Source organism: Bos indicus, chromosome 18 (genome assembly GCF_029378745.1).
Source record: "Bos indicus isolate NIAB-ARS_2022 breed Sahiwal x Tharparkar chromosome 18, NIAB-ARS_B.indTharparkar_mat_pri_1.0, whole genome shotgun sequence".
Taxonomy (NCBI): domain Eukaryota; kingdom Metazoa; phylum Chordata; class Mammalia; order Artiodactyla; family Bovidae; genus Bos; species Bos indicus.
Genome location: NC_091777.1, coordinates 11804402 through 11824750, shown reverse-complemented (window position 1 = coordinate 11824750; position 20349 = coordinate 11804402). Strand labels below are relative to the sequence as shown.

The 20349-nt window shown below is 52.4% G+C and overlaps 2 protein-coding genes across 6 annotated transcripts in view; one reads left to right on the top strand and one right to left on the bottom strand.

The window, feature by feature from the left end:
• Window positions 1–786: 786 nt before the first annotated feature.
• On the top strand, window positions 787–12645 carry CIBAR2 (CBY1 interacting BAR domain containing 2). Its single transcript, XM_019980259.2, has 9 exons — window positions 787–944; window positions 2785–3019; window positions 5371–5439; window positions 5553–5654; window positions 5786–5791; window positions 6877–6981; window positions 9905–10018; window positions 11755–11856; window positions 12345–12645. The coding sequence occupies exons 1-9, from the start codon at window positions 925–927 to the stop codon at window positions 12456–12458; spliced, it is 867 nt and encodes a 288-aa protein (XP_019835818.2). The 5' UTR covers window positions 787–924; the 3' UTR covers window positions 12459–12645.
• A 2498-nt stretch (window positions 12646–15143) lies between these two features.
• KIAA0513 (KIAA0513 ortholog) overlaps window positions 15144–20349 on the bottom strand; it is a 60503-nt gene continuing 55297 nt past the window's right edge. For all 5 annotated transcript variants that reach the window (XM_070770399.1, XM_070770398.1, XM_019979327.2 and 2 more), the window contains one exon: window positions 15144–20153. In XM_070770399.1, the coding sequence (XP_070626500.1) occupies window positions 20104–20153 (50 nt within the window). In that variant the 3' untranslated portion in view covers window positions 15144–20103. The remainder of the gene's footprint in view (window positions 20154–20349) is intronic.

Here is a 20349-nt window from a genome sequence, read left to right as displayed (position 1 = left end):
CGACTTCCCTTTCACTTTTCACTTTTTCACGCATTGGAGAAGGAAATGGCAACCCACTCCTGTGTTCTTGCCTGGAGAATCCCAGGGACGGGGGAGCCTGGTGTGCTGTCTATGGGGTCGCACAGAGTCGGACACGACTGAAGTGACTTAGCAGCAGCAGCAGCAGATGTACTGAAATGCACAAATCTAACAATTAGCAAAATGTATTTTACTTAGTACAACTTAATGTGTGCTGCTGTATCTGTTTCCTTTTGTGTTATCTTTGTTTTCTTACTTTCCTAACAGTAAAAGTAAGTTCTTATAAAACTAAAAAGTAAGTTGATAACAAGGGGGAAACAAGCAGCAAAAATGAGAATTAACACATTTAAGACATACTTATACCTCCCCTCCACTCAGCAACAAGTCCTCAGGACCCCCACATTCCCTCTGTGCTTTTTCACACACCTCTCCTGAGTAGCCAGGTCTCTCAGGAGCCTGGGAGGGCTGGGCGGCCTTCTCGTGGGAGGTGTCCCAGCAACAGGACCCATGAACACAGCTAGGCCCAGGGCTGCATCCCAGGCCAGCAGCTCTAAACCCAGTCCCTGCACCTCTGGGGGAGCCCTCACACTTCCAGGTCCATAAGAACCTCTGTATTCACCACAGCAGGGGCCTCTCTGGGACCCTACCTGGACCAGTGCACGGCAGGGTGAGGCCTCCTAACCCTGCCTGGGGAGGCTGGTCCCAGGAGAGGTTGCCCTGGTGACCAGCAGAGGCTCCTCCCAGGGTTACTGTGGGCAGCCACGTTGCCCAGCAACCAAGTGGCAGCGTCCCTTGAGACAGGACCACAGCTGCGCCCAGCCCTGTGCGACTTCTCCCAGGCCTGGGGGACCCCTGGGGCCCTGCCCTTATTCCCCAAGACCAGGACAGCTGCTGCCTCTGATCACAATGAACATCATTCTCTCCAGGTAAGCAGCTCCATGCTGGCCCCAGCTGAGAGGGAGGGGGGCGGCCAGGTTCTCAGGGCCAAATTAACTGAGACAGATGAGGCTGCCTGGACTGCTGAGGGGGTGGTGATAAGGATGCTGTCCTGCCCGCACCACACCCACCTCAAGGTCAAGGGACCATGGGGGCTTCCAGACTCGGGCCTCCATCTACTTCTCCAGCATTTTTGCCCACAGACCTGGGGTAGCTAAATTTACATGGTCCACTCCAACTTCTCTAGCTCATCTCTACCTAGGAAACCCCTTTATGCTTCAAAACCCACCAGGCATCATCCCTTCTGTGGAACTGTTCCCAACCCCACTGCCTGCAGCCTGATTCAATCACTGCTTTCTCAACTGCCTGTCCCTTAGCCAGCTGTTCCCACACCTGGATCCTCTGGGGATTGCAAACTCTGGACCACCTGATGTGTTTATTTACAAATGTAACCCCTGGGCCCCACTCACAGGGAGTCTAGGTCACAAGCCTGGGGGAGGGTGGGCTGGGATTCTGCAGGCTTAACTTGGGCCCTAGGTGATTCTGATTGAGGGGTCGAAGGACTCCACCTGGAGGGACAGAGAATGCAGCTGGCTGTGTGACCTGGAGCAAGGTGCTTCACCTCTCTGGCCTCCATGTACCTTGCTTGCAGGATCATGCACATGATGGGTACTGCACCAATTAGGGTTTCTGGGGAGGACAAAAAGCCCTCCTCCCAGCTTCCAGCCTTAGAGATACCATTAGAGGAATGCTCGGCTGGGAGGTTTGGTCAGAGGCGGCTAGGGCAGCAACCACCTGGGATGAGGGATGAGGACAGGGTGCAGTGGGGTGAGAGGGAGGTGAGTGAGGCTGTGCCACTCAGCTGTCTCAGGAAGACAAAATCCAGCAGGTCCTCACTCACTCCGCACTTCTTCATGGAACACCTTTGATGGGCAGGCTGCTGGCTAGCAGCACATAAAAAATGAGTCAGCAAGCCCTCGCCCCCCACCCCTCTGCACAACAGGAAGTGATAAGTACTGGAAAATGGTGCACCACAAGGACAAACAAGGTCCAGGGCTGGGAGAGGCAGGAGGGACCCAAGGCAGAGCACAGGGTCTTTAGGGCCGTGAAACTTCTCTATGATGCTGCGATAGTTGGAGACAGGGCATCGAGCATTTGTCAAAACCTATGACATATACCATATACCACACCAAGAGGGAACCTTCAGGTAAATGAGGGACTTTAGTTAATATGGATGTATTGCCATGGGTTCGTCTTTTGTAACAAAGGTCCTGCAGAAAGGAAGGCTGTTAATAATAGGGGAAACCACGTGCTAGGGAACGGTTTGTGGGAACACTCTGTACTTTCCACTGTTTTTCTGTAAACCTAAAACTATTTCCCCCCCAAAAAAGTTTATTAATTCCAAAAATAAAAAGCTTTATGATGCAGAGAAGGCAGAGAATTTCAACAGCTCAGGAAAAAGACAGAATCAGGGAATTTCATAGAAGAGAGGTCACTGCCCCTCAGGATGGCTGGAATACAGACCAACTCTACCGGGAAGATAAACCCCCTCTAAAGGATCTCACGGTGCGAAAGGCCAAGTTAGGAGCCAAACCCACGCTTGCATGCCTGCCTGGCCACTGACCAGTCCCATGGCCCCTCTGGCCTCTGGCATCTGCCTTGCTGGCCTGACCCAGAGACTGTGGGTATTATCTTGGGGAGCAGGCACCTGGGCCAGGCCTGCCACTGAGGAGGAGGGCCGTGGGTGGGCGATCCCTGTGTCACCTGTGTGGGTGTGACCTGGCTGGGTGTCACTGCCCAGAACGGCCCCTCAGGCCCCTGCCTCCCCAGGGACAGCCAGGTGCGGGTGATGGAGGACACAGTGACCAATGCTGAGAAGTCCTTCGGCCAGTTCTGCTCACTGCTGGCCGCCTACACCCGCAAGACAGCCCGGCTGCGTGACAAGGCCGACCAGCTGGTCAAACAGCTCATCGACTTCGCCAATACAGAGAACCCAGAGATGCGGGCCACCCTGAGGAACTTCGCTGAGGACTTGGCCAAAGTGCAAGATTATAGGCAAGCTGAGGTGAGCAGGTAGCTCCGGAGGAGCCACTTCCCAGGGTGGGGGGCAGTCTGAGGGTTGGCACAGCCTGGTGGGGTTCACAGTTAGTGGATGCATCTCCTGCAAAGACAGCCCCAGAGGAGCCAGGGTGAAATCTTAGTTTATAGAACTGAGAGCCTGGAGGCTTGTGCAAGACAAGAAAGATGCAGGGAGTCAGGAAAAGAATTAACAATGGAAACTCCATGTGGTGTATATACAACGGAACACTACTCATCCATTAAAAACACCAATAACGCCATCTGCAGTAACACGGATGGACCTTGAGATTATCATACTAAGTGAAATCAGAAAGATAAAGGTAAGTGTCATAAGATACCACTTATATGTGGGATCTAATATATGACACAAATAAACACCTATGATAAAGACTCACAGATACAGAGGACAGACTTGTGGTTGCCAAGGGGGAAGACGTGGGAGAGGCATGGATTGGGAATTTGGGATTAGCAGAGGCAAACTATTACATATAGGATAGATAAACAACAAGGTCCTACTGTAGAGCACAGGGAACTATACTCGATATCTTGGGATAAACCATAACGGAAAAGAATGTGTAACTGAGTCACTCTGCTGTAGAGCAAAAATTAACAATATTGTAAATCAATGTTTAGGGATGGACTAGGAGTTTGGGTGGAGAAGGCAATGGCCCCCACTCCAGTACTCTTGCCTGGAAAATCCCATGGGCGGAGGAGCCTGGAAGGCTGCAGTCCATGGGGTAGCCAAGAGTCGGACACGACTGAGCGACTTCACTTTCGCTTTTCACTTCCATGCATTGGAGAAGGAAATGGCAACCCACTCCAGTGTTCTTGCCTGGAGAATCCCAGGGACGGGGGAGTCTGGTGGGCTGCCGTCTATGGGGTCGCACAGAGTCGAACACGACTGAAGTGACTTAGCAGCAGCAGTAGCAGGAGTTTGGGATTAAAAGTAAAATGAAATAAAATAAAAATAATAATCTCCAGCCAGCCCAAAAAAAATCCCCTCTGCTATGGTAGAGAAGACTAAAACAGCTTTTCTATCGAATAAGCATTAAACCAGAAGACAATGCATGTTGCAGGTGATCAGATAAGTGATGGCAAAAACAGAGAAACCTTACTCCCCACCAAGTGCACTCTCTGGAGATAGGAGATGACTGTCCTCAGGGAGGGGATGCCCTGAGAACAGGGAAGGGGACAGTGCCTCTGTCACAGAGGACTTCCTAATTCCACCCGGTGATTAGGGGGCCAACTGGGCTGGCCAATCACCTTTATCCAGAGCAAACTAAAACCTCTTTCTAACAAACAGGTAGGTACAGCCTGGAGCCAGGTGCCAGGCAAACTTCCTGGAGACACTGTCCTCCTGATGTTTACAGTTCAGAGATGACTGGCCTGGCCTGGTTATAAAACCAGCCAGAGGCTTCTTTAGCTTTTAAAAGGTTTACATCCATCTCAAAGGGACAGAGAAAGGATCTGTAACTGCCAAGTTTTTCCAAAGAAATGCTGTACAGAAAGGGAGGGGAAAATGTTCCTTTCCCTTTTGGCATTTGGGGAAATTATTATTTTTTTTTAGATTTGCATTTAGAAGAGCCACAAGCCTTGATGGAGGAGGAGGAAGGGGTTGGGTAGGGATTCCAGATCCCCTGGCCCATCTGTCAAGCCAGACTCAGATCTTATTAGAAAGGCATATTTGGGGGCAATGCCCTGGATGTGCTGAGTCAGAACCTCTGGAGAGGGGGTGGCTGGTGATCAGGGTTATAAGAAAAGCCCTTGGAGGGACCCCTATGCCTGCTTAGTGTGACATCCACAGGGTAAGCACTTAATCCATGCCAGCTTTAACTGGACTGTTACTATTACTGATAATGTTCACTTAAGTGTCAAGTGTTGGGCTTGCACACAGACACTGACCCAGGGGCGTGAAGTGTCCCCTCACCCACCCTGCCAGTCCCTGGGGCTTCCCAGCGCGGTCCACTCTGGGTTCTCTGCTAGTTTGTGTTCCAGGTGACTCTGTCAGCCTCCCTGGTGACAACTTAAGGCAGTCTGGAGAAATAAAATGCACTGCGTCTCACCCAGTTGCTAAGAAACCCTGGGCGGGTACACTCCTTACACCCATTTTACAGGCCAGGAAACGGGCTCATCAAGAGGAAATGTGTGACTGTGCTCTTGGGAGGCACAGCTCTGAGCCCAGGCTGGTGCTTGAAACCCCAAGGCTGGGGGATGGCCCAATGTACAGTCCTGGGTATGCAGTCAGAGCACTATAAATGCAGGCCAGGGACCGCACAGCCTCTCAGCATCTCTCTGGCTCCACCTGTTCTGACTGTGTGTGTGTTTACGTGCCCCCAGGTAGAGAGGCTGGAAACCAAGGTCGTCAACCCCCTGAAGCTCTATGGGGTGCAAATAAAGCAGACCCGGGTGAGCAAGGGCAAGGCGCTGCGGGGTGGGCCCCCACTCCCTGCGGGGTGGGCCACAGGGAGGGAGACACTGGCTGGGCTGGGGCCTCGGGAAACCACCCTCCTCTTCCTTAGGCTGAGATCAAGAAATTCAAAAGTGTCCGGAACAATGAAATCAAACAACTGGAAAAACTGGAGAAACTGAGGCAGAAATCCCCTTCGGATAGACAGACCATCGTATCCCTCCCGAGGCAGGGGCTGGGGGTGGGGGTTCGGGGCAGTATGTCACTGCACCCTCTGGGTGGGGGCTGCGTGGGCCACCCCAGGGGATGCTGGTTAACCTGGATCCCTAACAAAACCATTCTCAGTCTCAGGTGAGCGTCACAAATCTGTGTGAGGAAGGCAAGCTCACATGCAGGTAATGAATAGACTCACAAAATGGCAAGGTGAGCTCTACCTGGACAGGTGTGTGCAGGGCCCTGGGCTCAGGATGGGAGGATCAGAGGTGTTGGGAAAGCCATTGGTTGGGACTTGGGAGACCTGGGTTCTGTCCCATCAGCAATGCTATTCAGGCAAGTCGAGGAGTCACTCCTCACCACAGCCTGCTTCCTTGGGGTTACCTACTTACTGCTTGTAGAAGGCAGGCACTTGTAGATGAGAAAACGGAGAAAAGTGACTTGCCCAAGGTCACAGAGAGCTAAGGGGCCAACCCCAACTCACCTCTGTGTGTTCCTTCACGTGCCAGGCCTGCCATGGAGTCAGGCCATAGAGATTAAATCAAAGCAACCAATAAAGTAATCAACTAAGATCGTTCCACATATAGGAATTAATTATCAGCAAATGTGGAGTTCCTACGGAGAAGGCAATGGCACCCCACTCCAGTACTCTTGCCTGGAGAATCCCATGGATGGAGGAGCCTGGTAGGCTGCAGTCCATAGGGTCGCGAAGAGTCGGACACGACTGAGCGACTTCACTTTCATGCATTGGAGAAGGAGGTGGCGACCCACTCCAGTGTTCTTGCCTGGAGAATCCCAGGGACAGGGAAGCCTGGTGGGCTGCCGTCTATGGGGTCGCACAGAGTCGGACACGACTGAAGCGACTTAGCAGCAGCAGCAGCAGTGGAGTACCTAACAGGTTATAGTTAGAGTAATAGCTCAGCTGCACCCACTCTTTCATTCTTGGAACAATCCTGCAAAGCAAGCCTTATTACTGACCCATGTTTGCAGGCAAGTACATTGAGACTCTGGGAGGTTAAGCCACTTGACTGAGGTCACACAGCTAAGTGGGTCTGTCCAAGTGGCAGCTGCCCCTTTTGCTGTGGTCCTACTTGGCCATTCCTTCGATGACCAAATTGGCAAGAGGTGCCCATTACACAGGACAGCTGGCCCAAAAGTAGGGCAAAGGAACAGAGAATGATCCAGAATGGAGTCCCCATGACACTTTCTATCTCTGGGGCCAGGCAGAGACCAGCGTGCAGAGGGCCTCAGTGGATGCCAGCCGCACCTCCCACCAGCTGGAGGAGACAGTGGACACCTTCCAGAAGCAGAAGCTAAAGGACATTCAGGTAGGGGTGATCGGTCCCTGGTCAGAAGTCCTCGGGCTGTTTCATGTGTGAAGTTTGGTGTGTTTGCTCATGTATGTCTGTGCATTTGTGTTTGCACCTGTGTGAGTACACATGTGTTCCCTGTGACAGTGTGTGTGTGACCTTGTGCCCGCCCAATTCTCAGGGCCCTGACTCCCAGAACAGTAAATCCTGGCTTCATCCTGCCGTGGGCGGTAAGAGGCCGGCTGCTTGGGCAGCTGTCCTGCACAGCTGTCTGCCCGGAAGCCAGCACTGGCAGCCCTGCCTCTCACACCCGGCTGGCTCCCTGCCTGCCAGGAGAATTGGGCAGTCTGTCTCTTCCAGGCCTCTGCCTTTCCACACAGGGCCCTCAGGGCTCACCCTGACTGCCTCCTTTCCTCCGTAAAGCCCCAGTCACACATAGCATTCCTCCTTCCACCGAGACCCCACCCAGAAAGGTCCAGCACCCCAGCTCTTACCAGAGGCCCCAGGGAGTCAGGATCTTTAAGGGCAAGATGGTCACAGAGGCCCCTGCACCCACTCTTGGCCCCTCCTTTAATCCATTTTCCAAATTGCAGCCATAGGAATCTCACAAAAGGCAGCTCTGATTGGTCACTGGTACGGGTTTAACACCGTTCTGTGCTTCCCTTGTTCCAAGAAGAAAAGCTGAAATCTTCCCAAGGTCCCAAAAACCCCATTCCAGACGTCCAGCCTCATCTTGGACACACCACTCCAAGCCCACCTGCACCAAGGCCTTTCATAACTCAGGGCCTTTGCACAGGCTGTGTCCTCCACCGAGGAGCTCTGGCATTACTCTGCATCGAGCCCACACCTCCTTGTCCTTCAGAGAAACTCACCTGCACCCTAGACCTGGTCCGATCAACTGTTAACACACACCGATCCCCCCCTGGCCTGGGCGGGGGGCAGCACAGTTATCCCTGAGGCTGCGTTCATTGTATCTTTAATTCACTGGTGAACCTAACACATGTTGAATACGCACTATGTGCCAGGCACTATGCTTGAGGCTGGGACACCACAGCCAGCCAAGAGGGGCCCTGTCCTGACAGGGATGACACGTTGGGGGAGACAGATCATGCGGAGCCCTGATGGGGTGGTGGAAATGTCTGGGAGAACTTGCCATTCCATGCCTGCCTCCCATACAGGCAGGAGCCCTGCCTGCCAGGGCCCCTCCTGGGTCCCGGGCACCACCAGCTCCAGGGCAGGGCACTCGGCGAGTACTCGTAAACGTTTGGGAAATGAATGAAAGAACGAACGAATGAAGCGAGTGAAGCACTAATGAGGACTGCTCAAGCATGCGCGTTGCAGGCAGAACCTAAAACCATCAGCACGCCGCTTTTCAATACCTGATGCGGCCGCGGCCGGCGCAAGCGCACACGTTTCTCCACGGTCAGAGGCCAGCACAACGCGCGGGGCGACGCGGGCGTCCTTCACATCTGGGGGATTCCATCTGTAAGACACTTCCCCGAACCAACAAATTTTCCAGAACTGGAAATAATCAATACCATTCTGTCGGTTTTACGTCACACTTCTAATGAAATATTTACAAATGAACTCTGACGCCGAGAGAACAGAAGCCCCGCTTCCAAGCAGGGGGGTTCGCTTACCCGAGCGGGCGTCAGAAATCTCCTGGAGGGCTCCTTAAAACGCTGCCGACGGGCCGTCTCGGGGTCGCAGCCAGTGGGCCCCGGTGGACCGGGAATCTGCATCCCTGACAGGCCCCCAGGTGGGGCCGGCGTCGACGAGGCGCCCACGGGTCGAGGGCCGCGGCCCTGACAGAACCTCTCACAGGTCTCTGTGACTGGGACCACTCCTGTCCCTCCCGTGCTGACGAAGAAACTGAGGTTTGAGAGGGAACGTCATTCCCTCGGGGCCAAGCGCCAGTGAAGGGCAGGAGGAGGCCTCGCCTGACCGCCAGCACTGCCTCCGGCAGGGCACGAGGGAAGGAGGCGGGAAGCAGGGATTTCCAGCCCGCTCTTTGCCTCCCCAGGCCTTTCTTCTCCCAGGTGGCTTTGTGGCCCCCGCTGGCCCTCTGCCTTCTCCCAGGTGGCTTTGCGGCTTTCTCTGGCCCGCCTCCCCCAGGTGCTTCCCCTGTGACCGGAAGAGGAGAGTTCCCAAACTGCAGAGTTCCTGCCTATACCAAGCATGTGCCCTGATGATGCTTCCCTCACAGTGGGAACTTGTACTGAACACAGCACGTAGGAGGGGCCTGACACACAGTAGGTGCCTCCTCTCGGGTCTGCTGCACAGTAGGTGCTTGTGCTGGGTTCATGGCACAGCAGAAACCCCCACTGGCGCCTGAGACACAATAAGAGACTGTGCTGGATATGACATGTAGTAGGAGCTTATCTGGGCCCTGCACAGAGGAGGAGCCCCCACCAGAGCCAGCAACGCAGCAGGAGCTCTGTGAGAGTTTACTGAGCCAAGCTGAACCATCTGATCTAGAGAAGCAAAACTCTTTATCACTAATAACATGTTGACAAAGTGGGGCATCAGGTTGTGGGGCCAGTGGGCCTGGCAGTGTCTTACCAGCAGCACCCCCTCCCCATCCTGTAAGGCCCACTTCCAGTCTGTGGGTGACAGAGGCTGCAAGTTTGTAGCTGTCAATTTGCAAACACCAATCCTTGGAGATAGAGAAACAAGGGCCGAGTGAGGAAGCCCAGCTGGACGAGAGCTGAGAAAACGACACCCGTCAGAAAGTTCACAAGACCTCACACCTTTCTTGAACAACCCCTGTGCAATTTTTGAACCATGGGAATGCATTAACAGTTCAAACAAAAATAATTAGAAATAATGTATTGAAATTCCCCACCTAGGACTTGTCCCCTGGTTGGTCCACATCTGAGGTGAGCCCAGAACAGCCCCTCTGACAGTGTTACTTACGTGATCTGGGTTTCTCTCCCCACAGAAGATTTTTTCTGACTTTGTGACCATTGAGATGGTCTTCCATGCCAAAGCAGTGGAGGTGTATTCCAGTGCCTTCCAGACTCTGGAGAGCTATGACCTGGAGAAAGACCTGGAGGTGGGTCACAGACACCCCATCTCCTATTTATGGGGTGGGGCTGAATTGGGGGTTGTTTTTGTCTTTTTTTTATTGAAGTATAGTTGATTTACAATGTTGTGCCAATCTCTGCTGTACAGCAAAGTGACTCAGATGTACACACACATACGTTCTTTTTTAAAAATACTCTTTTCCCTTTTGGTTTATCCCAGGAGATTGGATACAGTTCCCAGTGCTATCAGTAGGGCCTTGTTGTTTATCTATGCTATATATAATAATCTGCCTCTGCTAACCCCAGACTCCCCATTCATCCCTCCCCCCTCCCACTCTCCCTTGGCAACCAGTCTGATCTCTATGTCTGTGAGTCTGTTTCTGTTTTGTGGATAGGTTCATTTGCGCCATATTTTAGATTCCACAAAGAAGTGATATCATATGGTATTTGTCTTTCTCTTTCTGGTTTACTTCACTTGGTATGATAATCTCTAGTTGCATCCATGTTGCCGCAAATGGCATTATTTAGTTCTTTTGTGGCCGAGTAGTTGGTTTTGTCTTGATAGAATCAGTTTTTGTTGGCAACATTTTGTAATTTCTCGAACTTTGAAGGCTTGTTTTAATGAACTCTTTTAAATATCTGCCCCTGGGCACAGAACCAGAGGTGGAAAATTTCCCCAACACCATCTTTATGGACTATTCGTATCACCATCACCTGGGTGCTTAAAAACAAATGAAACAACAACAGCAAAAAGCATCTCCAGGCTGATGCCTGCTGTGCTTTGCATGCAGACTAAGTGCTTATGGTCCTTATCTGATGTAATTAAGATCTAACATTAGCCTTCTGAGTTATCTACAACGTCCCGTGCCATGCCTCGTGGTCAAAGCAGCGCAGCGATTGTCTTCCACGATTATCTTCTGTGGTTCTAGGGTTGGCGGGTTCAGCTGGGTTGTCATCACTTGGGTCTTTCTGCCACTCTGTAGCTGGGGCTGGAGTGGTTTCAAAGGCTTTCTGGCTCATGTGTGGCTGTCATCTGGGTCCAGGACATGATTCACAAAGTTCAGGGCAAAATGAAGACACTGGCCCTTTGTTCAGTAATCATTAAGACTTCCAAGATAGCTGAGTCCTTCCGAGCTGGGAACCTTGGAATAGTGCATGAGCTGTACCCCTACAAGGCCTACCCTGTGTGGTCTGCAGTGGGGTCTGCGACCAAATAACTTCCCATGGCCCCTCCATAGGCCATAGGCTTCCTCACATCATGGTGGCTGATCCAAGGGTGAGTATCAGAGACAGAGCCAAGTGGATACTGTGTCGCTTTTATGACAGGTCTGCCACATTCTGTTTCTTAGAAGTGTGTCACTAAGGCCATATTCAAGGGGAGGAAAATTGTAGTCCAGCTCCTGATGGGAGAAGTCAAAGAATTTGTGGATGAGCTTTAAAACCATCATAGGAGGGTCAGTGAAGATTGGCCTGGCTCTGATGCCTTCACTCATCTCTATTTTGGTGATGGGGGGAGTGTGATCTCTAATCTTCCTGTGGGACTATGGACTTGTTACATAGCCTCTCTGAGCCTCAGTTTTCCCATCTGTAAAATGTGATGATAATACCCACTAATACCAGTCTGCTGCAGATCATATGGCTCCCAGATGGACCTGGTGCAGGTGGACGTCCTAGCAGTGACCTCTGCACCAGCCTTTTGGTTCTGCCGTCTTTCCTTCCCGCTCCCACCACTTTGTTCCCTGACCAGATCCAACCCTCCTGACAGGATTTTAGAGCCAAGATGCATGGAGTGTATGGGCGTTACGATGCTCGGCCACCACTCATGGATACCACCCTGTCCCCAGCTCTCCCATGGTCTCTTGCCCAGGTGAGTACTGGGTGGGGTGTGAAACCTGTGACAAGGTGAAGTGACTAGAGACCAGAGGCCGGCTGAGAATTCAGGTCTGAGAAGGAGGTGCTGCTTGCGGGGGTGGGAGGGTGGCCCTGAGTCTGACCTGGACCATCCTGAAGCAAACTCAGGGAACCACAGTGCAGGGACAAGGGGTGTCTCATGCTTTCTGAATAATTCTCTCCAAAGGCAGTGGAGGAAGTATGGTCCCAAGCCAGACTGCCTGGGTCCAAATGCACTGCTCCCAAGCTGTGTGACCCTGGGAAAGTTCCTTAACCTCTCTGTGCCTTAGATCCCTCACTTGCAAAGTGGGGCTAATGATAGTAACCCCTCAGAGGGTTGTGGTATTAGGTGAATACATCTACCTGAAGCACTTAGTAAATAATACTTGTCACCATTATTATTATTACTGCTATTGTTGCTGTGATGATGATTTTATTATTGTTGTTACTGTTATTCTTATTAAGAATGCTCAGAGCACCATACGGAGCCAGAGAAAAGAAGCAATGAGTGAGGATGACTCTGCTGAGGAGGACCCCGTGGAGGACCTCAGGGGACAGGCACAGAGGCTCCATCAATAGGACAAGAACTCCCCAGTCGGGAGATGGGGCTCACACTGGACCCTCACAGGCTCTGCCGTGTGCAAGTCACATGTTTTCTGAGTCCTGGTTTCCTCATCTGTACGACAGGGATCATATCCCTTGGCTCACAGGCTGCCCTGGGGACCAAGGTGCCCAGCAGGTGCTCAGTAAACATGGCTGCCTCTCACCCTAACTTGTACTGGGTCTCATTTCCTGTCTTATGACCAGGGCTCCAGCGTGTTTAAGCCTGTGTTAATGTTGAGAGTTTGGTGTTACCGAACCAAACTCAGGTTCACTTGCCTGTGTGCGGTAAAGTCACTTTACTGACACCAGGCGGTGGTGAAGGAAAGTGAAGTACTTACTGCAGGTGCTTGGCAGAGTCCTGGGCAGCTGGTGCTCAAAAGACCTGAACTCCCCATGGCTTTCAGAGGAGAGTTTTTAAAGACAAAGGGAGGGAGGGTGGCTGTGGGCTGTGTAACCTTGGGACCAGGGACATATCACCAAAGTAGAGGGTGGGGTGAGGTCCACAGACTCGGCTGGCTACCTGCCAGAGCCCTCCGGGTATGTACATTTGGGGAGAAGACCCCTCATAGTGCAGGGGGGTCATCTGAGCACTGGATCACTCAGGGCTTAGCATACCTCCTGCTGCCTCCTGGAGACCTCTGCTGGGGAGAGGACATCCTGCAGTCTCTCGGGAGAGACGCTTGGCTCTGCTGATTCGATTCCCCATAGGGGTATCACAAGCGCCTTGTCAGCAAAGTGGGAAAAATAAACCTTCCTTGTGGGTGTGAAGAAAAGGGTGGGAATGTAAGCTGGTGCACCCACTGTGGCAAACAATTTGGAGTGCCTCAAAAAACTAAAAGTAAAGCTACCAAAAGATCCAGCAATCCCACTCCTGGGCATATACCCAGACAAAACTCTACTTCAAAAAGATATATGTGGGGACCCCCTGGTGGTACAGTGGTTAAGAATCCGCCTGCCAATGCAAGGGACATGGGTTCAATCCCTGGAATATTCCAGATGCCACGAAGCAACTAAGCCTGTGCTCCACAACTGCGGAGCTGACGCTCTAGCATCCAAGCTCCACAACAGGAGAAGCCACTGCAGTAAGAAGCCCACACACCTCAGGGAGGAGTAGCCCCCTCTTTACCGCAGGACTCTTTACCACACACTGCAGCTAGAGAAGTGCTGCGCACAGCGACTAAGACCCAGCATGACCAAAAAACGCAGAAGGTACACGCATCCCTACCCCAGCAGGACTGCTCGCAGCAGCCAAGTCAAGGAAACACTCTAAAGGTCCGTCGACAGAGAAATGGATAAAGATGTGGTACACATATCATCGATTGTATTATATATATCATCACATTTTACACAGTGGAATATTATTCAGCCGTAACAAGGAATGAAATGCCATTTGTATGGCAATATGGATGGAACTAGAAGTTATCATACTATGTGAAGTGAAGTCAGACAAAGACAAACATCATATGATATCACATATGTGGGATCTAAAATATGATACAGATGAACTTATTTTATACATATATGTATAACTGACTTACCTTGCTATATGCCTGAAACACATTGCAAATTAACTATATTTCAATTAAAGTTTAATTTAATAAAAAAACTAAAACCCTCCTCATGAGATCACCACAGGATTAACATCCTCACTAGTGACTTTTATTACCCCAAATCCAGCTTCAGGACACCTCCTTGGGGAAGCCCACCTTGATACCCACTCCAAAAATAACCAAAACATTCTGTATTTCCTGCATTACATGATTTATAAAATATCTTATCAGTTGTATATAACATCACACTTTACATGTTATCTCATACTTTTATATTCTGTGTGTGCACGTGCACACACAGACACACACACACACACAAATGCACCTTTTTTAACTTCAGCTGTCTCAACCCCACTTAGAGTTCCTGAAGGAAAATGACTTTGCTTGTTCATCTTGTGGTCCTGGAGCCTGGTGGTACCTGGTACATGGTGTGAGCTCATTAAAGGTAAATTGATGGCATAAGGGGCCTCTCCCCTCCCCTTCTGGCCCCAGTATGCCCGGAAAAGACCAATCATTCCTAATTCCAGAGTTGGGCATTGGACAAGCTTCATGGGCTCTCTCCTATGAGAATAAAATTCCTAGCTTCCCTCCTTTGGGCCCAGGAGGTGGGAGGAGGGGTGAGCAAGGGCAGGAGCATAACTTTCAGGGTCTCTTATAATCAAAGAGAAAGTTGACCACTTCACCAAACATGCCTGTTGAACCGAGCTGTAAGAACCGACACGAAGGTGTCCTGCTGCTGTCAGGCAGGAGCGGTACCCATAGCCCTTCAGCCCCAGAGGCAAACAGTGAGGCAGCTGGGGCTCAAAGGCAAGACCAATGCCAGCTGGAAGCGGGTGGAGGCATCCCGGGGGCCGAGGCTCCTCTATTCACTCACGCACGCCTGGCGGCAACGCAGTGAACACTGCTTCCGCCCATTACCCTTCCCACAAGACACACACACGTCTGTATGATACTCAGCTGCTCGACCTAAATGGGGAGAACGACTATTTGACCCCAGAAAAAAGTGTTTTCTTCTGAAAAGCCACTGCTGTCAGTGACAAGATTGCAAATTCCATTTTTAAAAGGTGCTCATGGGTATGTGAGAACAAAAATTCAACATCAACAGACTGACTTCCTTTTTAGAGATAATTTATTTCAGTTTCCACCTTTTGACAATCTGAGGTGCAATATATGGACTTTTTTTTTTCTTCACAGGAAACAGCTTTGATTTTAGCGCTGTTTTCAGAGCTCAATCTTGAAACTTTCTCCACCTGAAAATACAGTTTGTAGAACGCAACCTCATGGGATATAAAACTGTGAAACCATACATATAACACACTCGAATCACTGACCCTGATTTCTGGGTCACTAAGGGCAATGTGTGGAAGTGGCCAATGGGATGTTTGGGTCCAAGACCAACGGGCGGGAGAGAAACAGGGAAAGCACGCGGGAGACCCTTCTGCAGCCCAGAGGCCATGGTTAGGGCCACGAAGCTCTCTCACCTACACATTTTAAGGCGAAGGGCCTGCCATCTGAGTGTGAGCATCTCCTTCGGTTGGCCTGTCCTTCTCAAGGTGCCCACGGGACTCCCAAGCCTCCAGCACAGGGACAGACCAGGGCCCTCATGTGGGGCCCGTGCATTGGAACAAAGCCCATTGAGCACTTCTGTTTCCACAAGCGTATCATCCTGGACCAAGGAGAGGACAGATGTAGCCCCGCTAAGGCTCCAAGGGGCATCACCAGGAGCCCTCCTCCGAGCTCAGCACACCACTCAGGAAGGTGATGAGAGACAGCACCCTGGTCTGACCCTGCAGGACATGTCAGGATGCAGGTCACCCCTCCTGCACAGAGATCCTGTGAGAAGTGATGGGAACACAGAAAACCCAGACCATTCTAACTAAGAACTCTACAACAGGAGCAGGGCCCCCTTGAATCCTGGGGACACAGCCAAGGGGAGGGTCCTCTCCCCAGCTTTCCACTCGTCTCAAGCTCAGACCGATCAGCCGACTTGGGGACACAGGCCAGAGCCAGGCCACCTAGGGACAAGGCAGACCGTGTCTGAGGCGCTTGCTTGGGGAGGGACAGCGGGGAGACAGCAGCAGAACAGGCCTGGGGAGCCATGAGGAGCATCTTGACGCTCCTGGATAGGTACCGCTGGATGGGAACCATCTGGAAATGCTCCCCATGTCTGCTCTCTGGATAACCCTCACAGCCCTGCTCCTGGCCACATGGCCACAGGGAGGTACTGTGGTGCGGCTCAAGGGAATTAAAGGGCTCTGGATGGGGGAACAAGAACAACCCTGGGGCAGTGGACCCCCAAACCCGCAGCTCTGTCCCTGGCTGAAGAAGTGAGTAGCCAATGGGGTGACCAGCCTGGGATGGCCCAGCTGCTGCCCCCTCCCCCGAGGCTGCTGCAGGGCCCTTCCCCTTCCCCTTCCTTCCCAGTCTCCCCACTCCTCTGGCAAATGACTCCGCCCCCTGGCTTCCCAGCTGTCTCAAGTTGTAGGTAATTTGGCCACACAGCTTATCTGACCACACACACGGGCCTGCCGGATGCTCCCTAACTGAAAAGCCAATCAGTCAGGGTGCAGTGAAACCCAGGAAGGTCAGGCTCAAAGCTGCGGCCCTGACTTCTGGTTGTGGTCACCTGGGTTCAACAAAACCTCTGACAAACTCCTTTGTGGTGTGAACACATCTTTTTCTCACATCAGGAGACTGGGATACAGTGCTCTGGCTGATAAATTAACCCACTTAAAACAGCCTGCAGAAAAACACACCTCAAGGCTGCCACCTTCTCTCCACGGCAATGGACGTCACCATCTAACTGGGGAGGGACAGGTGAGCACGGGCTCCGGGAAGGAGAAAGAGGTCAGGCGGCGTCTCGAACTCCATCCTTGGGTCTCCATCCTTGACCCAGCGTGGGTTCACCTGTGACCTTGACCCTCCGAGGTGTCACTGGAGCACAAATCTCAGAAATTGAACTCTCTTTCTAGTCCTTCTTTTGGTAATTTAAGAGCTCCTTGGCCTGGTTGGTTTTTTTTTTTTTTTGGCAATAGGAAAATCACGGTCTACTTCATTTCACTGTACAAATAACTTACAGTATAAGAACTTGGTTCTCCTGCCTTTGGTTAAACATGCACGCACAGCAGATACAATCTGAATGTTAGCATGTCCCTCTTAAACACCTATCAATATTGCTAGAACTCTTAACAAAGGCTGAAGACACAACAAAGCCACATCTCAACAGCATCCTGTTTGCAAAGCAGGGTACTTTTCACTTGGGAGAATCAGCTATTTGGGCTCATTGCATTCACAGAGCCCTGAAGGGCAGACAGCAGGAGACCCGCCATGTCATTGCTAACGCAGGCCTTTGAAGCTCTGGCTTGGAACACTGAACATGCTGGGATGGGAAACTCTCCTGTGGATGTGACCCGATGCTTCCTGCCCTGAGCCTAAGTTTACAGGAAGTCCCTGAGTGTACAGGAAGGGCCAGGAGAGCACTTTCAGCAGAGCCTCCTGGGCATGTGGCGGGTGAGACTTCTGCACACGCTGGCACCTCTAAGCACCCGCCTGGGGCTATCTGTTCTGGCCGGGCCTCACAGGGAAGATCAAGACAAAGAGAGGAAGTGTCAGCGAGGCAAGCAGCCGGCTTCTGCTAGGGACACTGTGCCTCCTCCGGGTGATACTGGCCAGACACCCTGAGGTGACATGCTCAGACAAAGACAGTCACCAAGAGGAGACAGCAGAGTAGCCTCCCAGTCACCTTGACGTCGGCCACTCCGTGAGGCCTGTGGTCTCTGGTGGTGTCCCTTCATGGGGCTTAGTGTTTCAGGCAGCAGTTTTGGGGTCAGACTTACTCTCAGGAGTGAGATCTATTAATATATGAAGGGGAAGGGAAAAGACCCAAAGCCACCCTTGTTTCTACCTTCAACTGCTATTGCAAGAGACCTATACGGAAAAAAGAAAAAGGTCTCAGGATCATCCTGAAGTGAAAGTGCTTGGAAAAGCCTGGAGAAGTCAAAGCTGCATTTCCTTCCTGGTTTGCGTGGGTCCTCCTGCCCCACCCGGGATAAAGAGCCCTCCACTCCCCAGAACCCCTGGAAAGACCCAGAAGCTACTGTCTTCCTCCAGAAATCAGAGTGAATCACACTTCCACACAAATCTTATATATACAAGGATAAGACTTTTGGGCACCTTAGAATAAAATGTTAATGCATTTCAACTAACCACTAAGAAAAAACTAAGAAAGCCAATGACACACAGTGGAGAGATGGCCCGTCGAGGGCCTCAGACAAGCTGGTCACTGGGCATGGCCCTGACTTCAATGGGGGTGCGGCACAGAGCATCAGGGGATTGTTGAACGTCTTAGGAGGGGCAGCATCACCCCAGGAGGCATTTGAGGAGGGCCTGCACACTCATGAGCTGGATGTTATTTCTCTGAACTGCATTCAGGAAAGACATATCTGATCACTGGGCCGGTTTCCAGCTGGCGTGACCTACCCCCACACAGGACAGGCAAACCAGCCACACGACTGTGCTTTGTTTAGTGATGTGGCCAGAGAGACTGCCAGCATACACACACAGACACGCACACACGGGTGTGCATGCCATCATGAACACAGCAGGGCTCCTGGAGCCCAAGCCCCCACTCCCTGACTCCTGGCAGGACATCTCACACCAGTGCACTCGAGTCCTGCGTGTTTCCCATCGACTCTCTTAAGATCACCAGGACGTGCGTTGCTCAGCTCAACTAACACTCACTCTTCTCTGCAACGTTCCAGGGAGGCATCCCCCATGAGGGGACCTGAGATGTGCTGCCTGGAGGGCGGAGTCTCAGACATGTTTGTCATGTTACAGGAGGTGGAGCGAGAACGCGGGATGGACGGCCAGGGCAGGAAGGACAGAGCCCCGCCGGCCTTGCAAGGCCAGCGCCCTGGAGCCGGGCTGGCCAGGGCAGCCAGCATGCTGGAGGCTTGCTGCCAGACTGCAGTCCCTCGGGCTAGGTGGCTGTGCCTGGACAGACCTGCAGGGAGGACCCCTGGTTCCCAGCACCTGCGACGGTGAGGGGGGTGTCTGCAGAGTCCTCGGGAAAGCAGCCTGAGGGCTCAGGCAGCGGAAGGTGCAGACTTCCCAGGTGGCTGGGGTGGAGGGCCTGACCCTGCGAATCACACAGTCCCCACCAGAAGCCACCTGAGCCACGATGCCTGTAACTGACACAGATTTTTCTGTCTTTTAAAAATAAAGAGCAGCACTGTTTGCTTAGAAAGGGCAGATGTCTTGAAGCTGCTGAAGAAAATTCTCTTTTCTGGGCTTCATCATGGAACAGATGGCCCCAGGGAGTGAGTGGTGGAAGTCTCTCTGCCCCAGAAGCAAGCGGTCAGCTGACCAAGAACATCTCAGACGCTTCACACAGACACCTGAGGGCCACGTAGGTCCAACACAGCCACTTGGAGCATGACGTCCCCGGAAGCCCACACCCCGACTGTGGCTGGGCCTTCTGCAGCCAAGAAAGCCGTCCACTGCCTCGGTCTCTCTCCCGCCCTGAAACAGAGGGTGTCTCTCTCCTCCTGGAGCTTCCTGTCACACGGAAAGGGCACCCAGTACCAGCCCAGACTGACACTGAGAGGCCGTCCCCTCTCTGCTTGGCTGTGGAAGGAACCCAGTCCCGCCCTGCAGGGAGGGGCCCAGATCCTCACTCCCAATTGCCCCGTGTCACTGGCGTGGGACTGACGTATGCCAGCTCACATCTGCCCTTCCCTACCTTCCCACACTCCCCGTCTTCTCAGCAGGAGGCTGTGATGGACACGTGCCCACCTGGGACCCAGCATCCTTCCTTCTGTGCCCCCTCAGTCCCAGGTCGCAGGCCTGCCACTCGAGGGTATGGACAGTCACCTCGGTTTTAGCTGTGTAATCCCAGGGGCACTTTGGCACGCAGGTGGGGAGCAGACACAGGCAGAGGGAGGCGGGGAGGATGGGCAACCAGATTCTTCTAACCGCTACTTCTAGGGCGGCGTAGGTGCTGCCGATGTCATGCAGGGGGGGTAACAGCCAGCTGCAGTCCTCTGGGGGAGTCTTGGGCCACCTCCTGTGGCCTACTCGGCAGCCATCTGCTCGATGTGGTCGCTCAGCAGCTTGTACTGCTCTGCAAGAGAAAACAACATTATTCCTTATGAGGGAGAGGGCGACACAGACAGGCAGGGTCTTCTCACAGGCACGGTGAGTGCAAGCTTCCGCAGGTGTGCCCACGGCCTGGAGGTGGGCTCCTGGGAACCAGGCTGCATCTTCCCACAGAAATGACGCTACAGAGGGTGGGCCAGTAGGCCCAGCAGCCTGGTGTG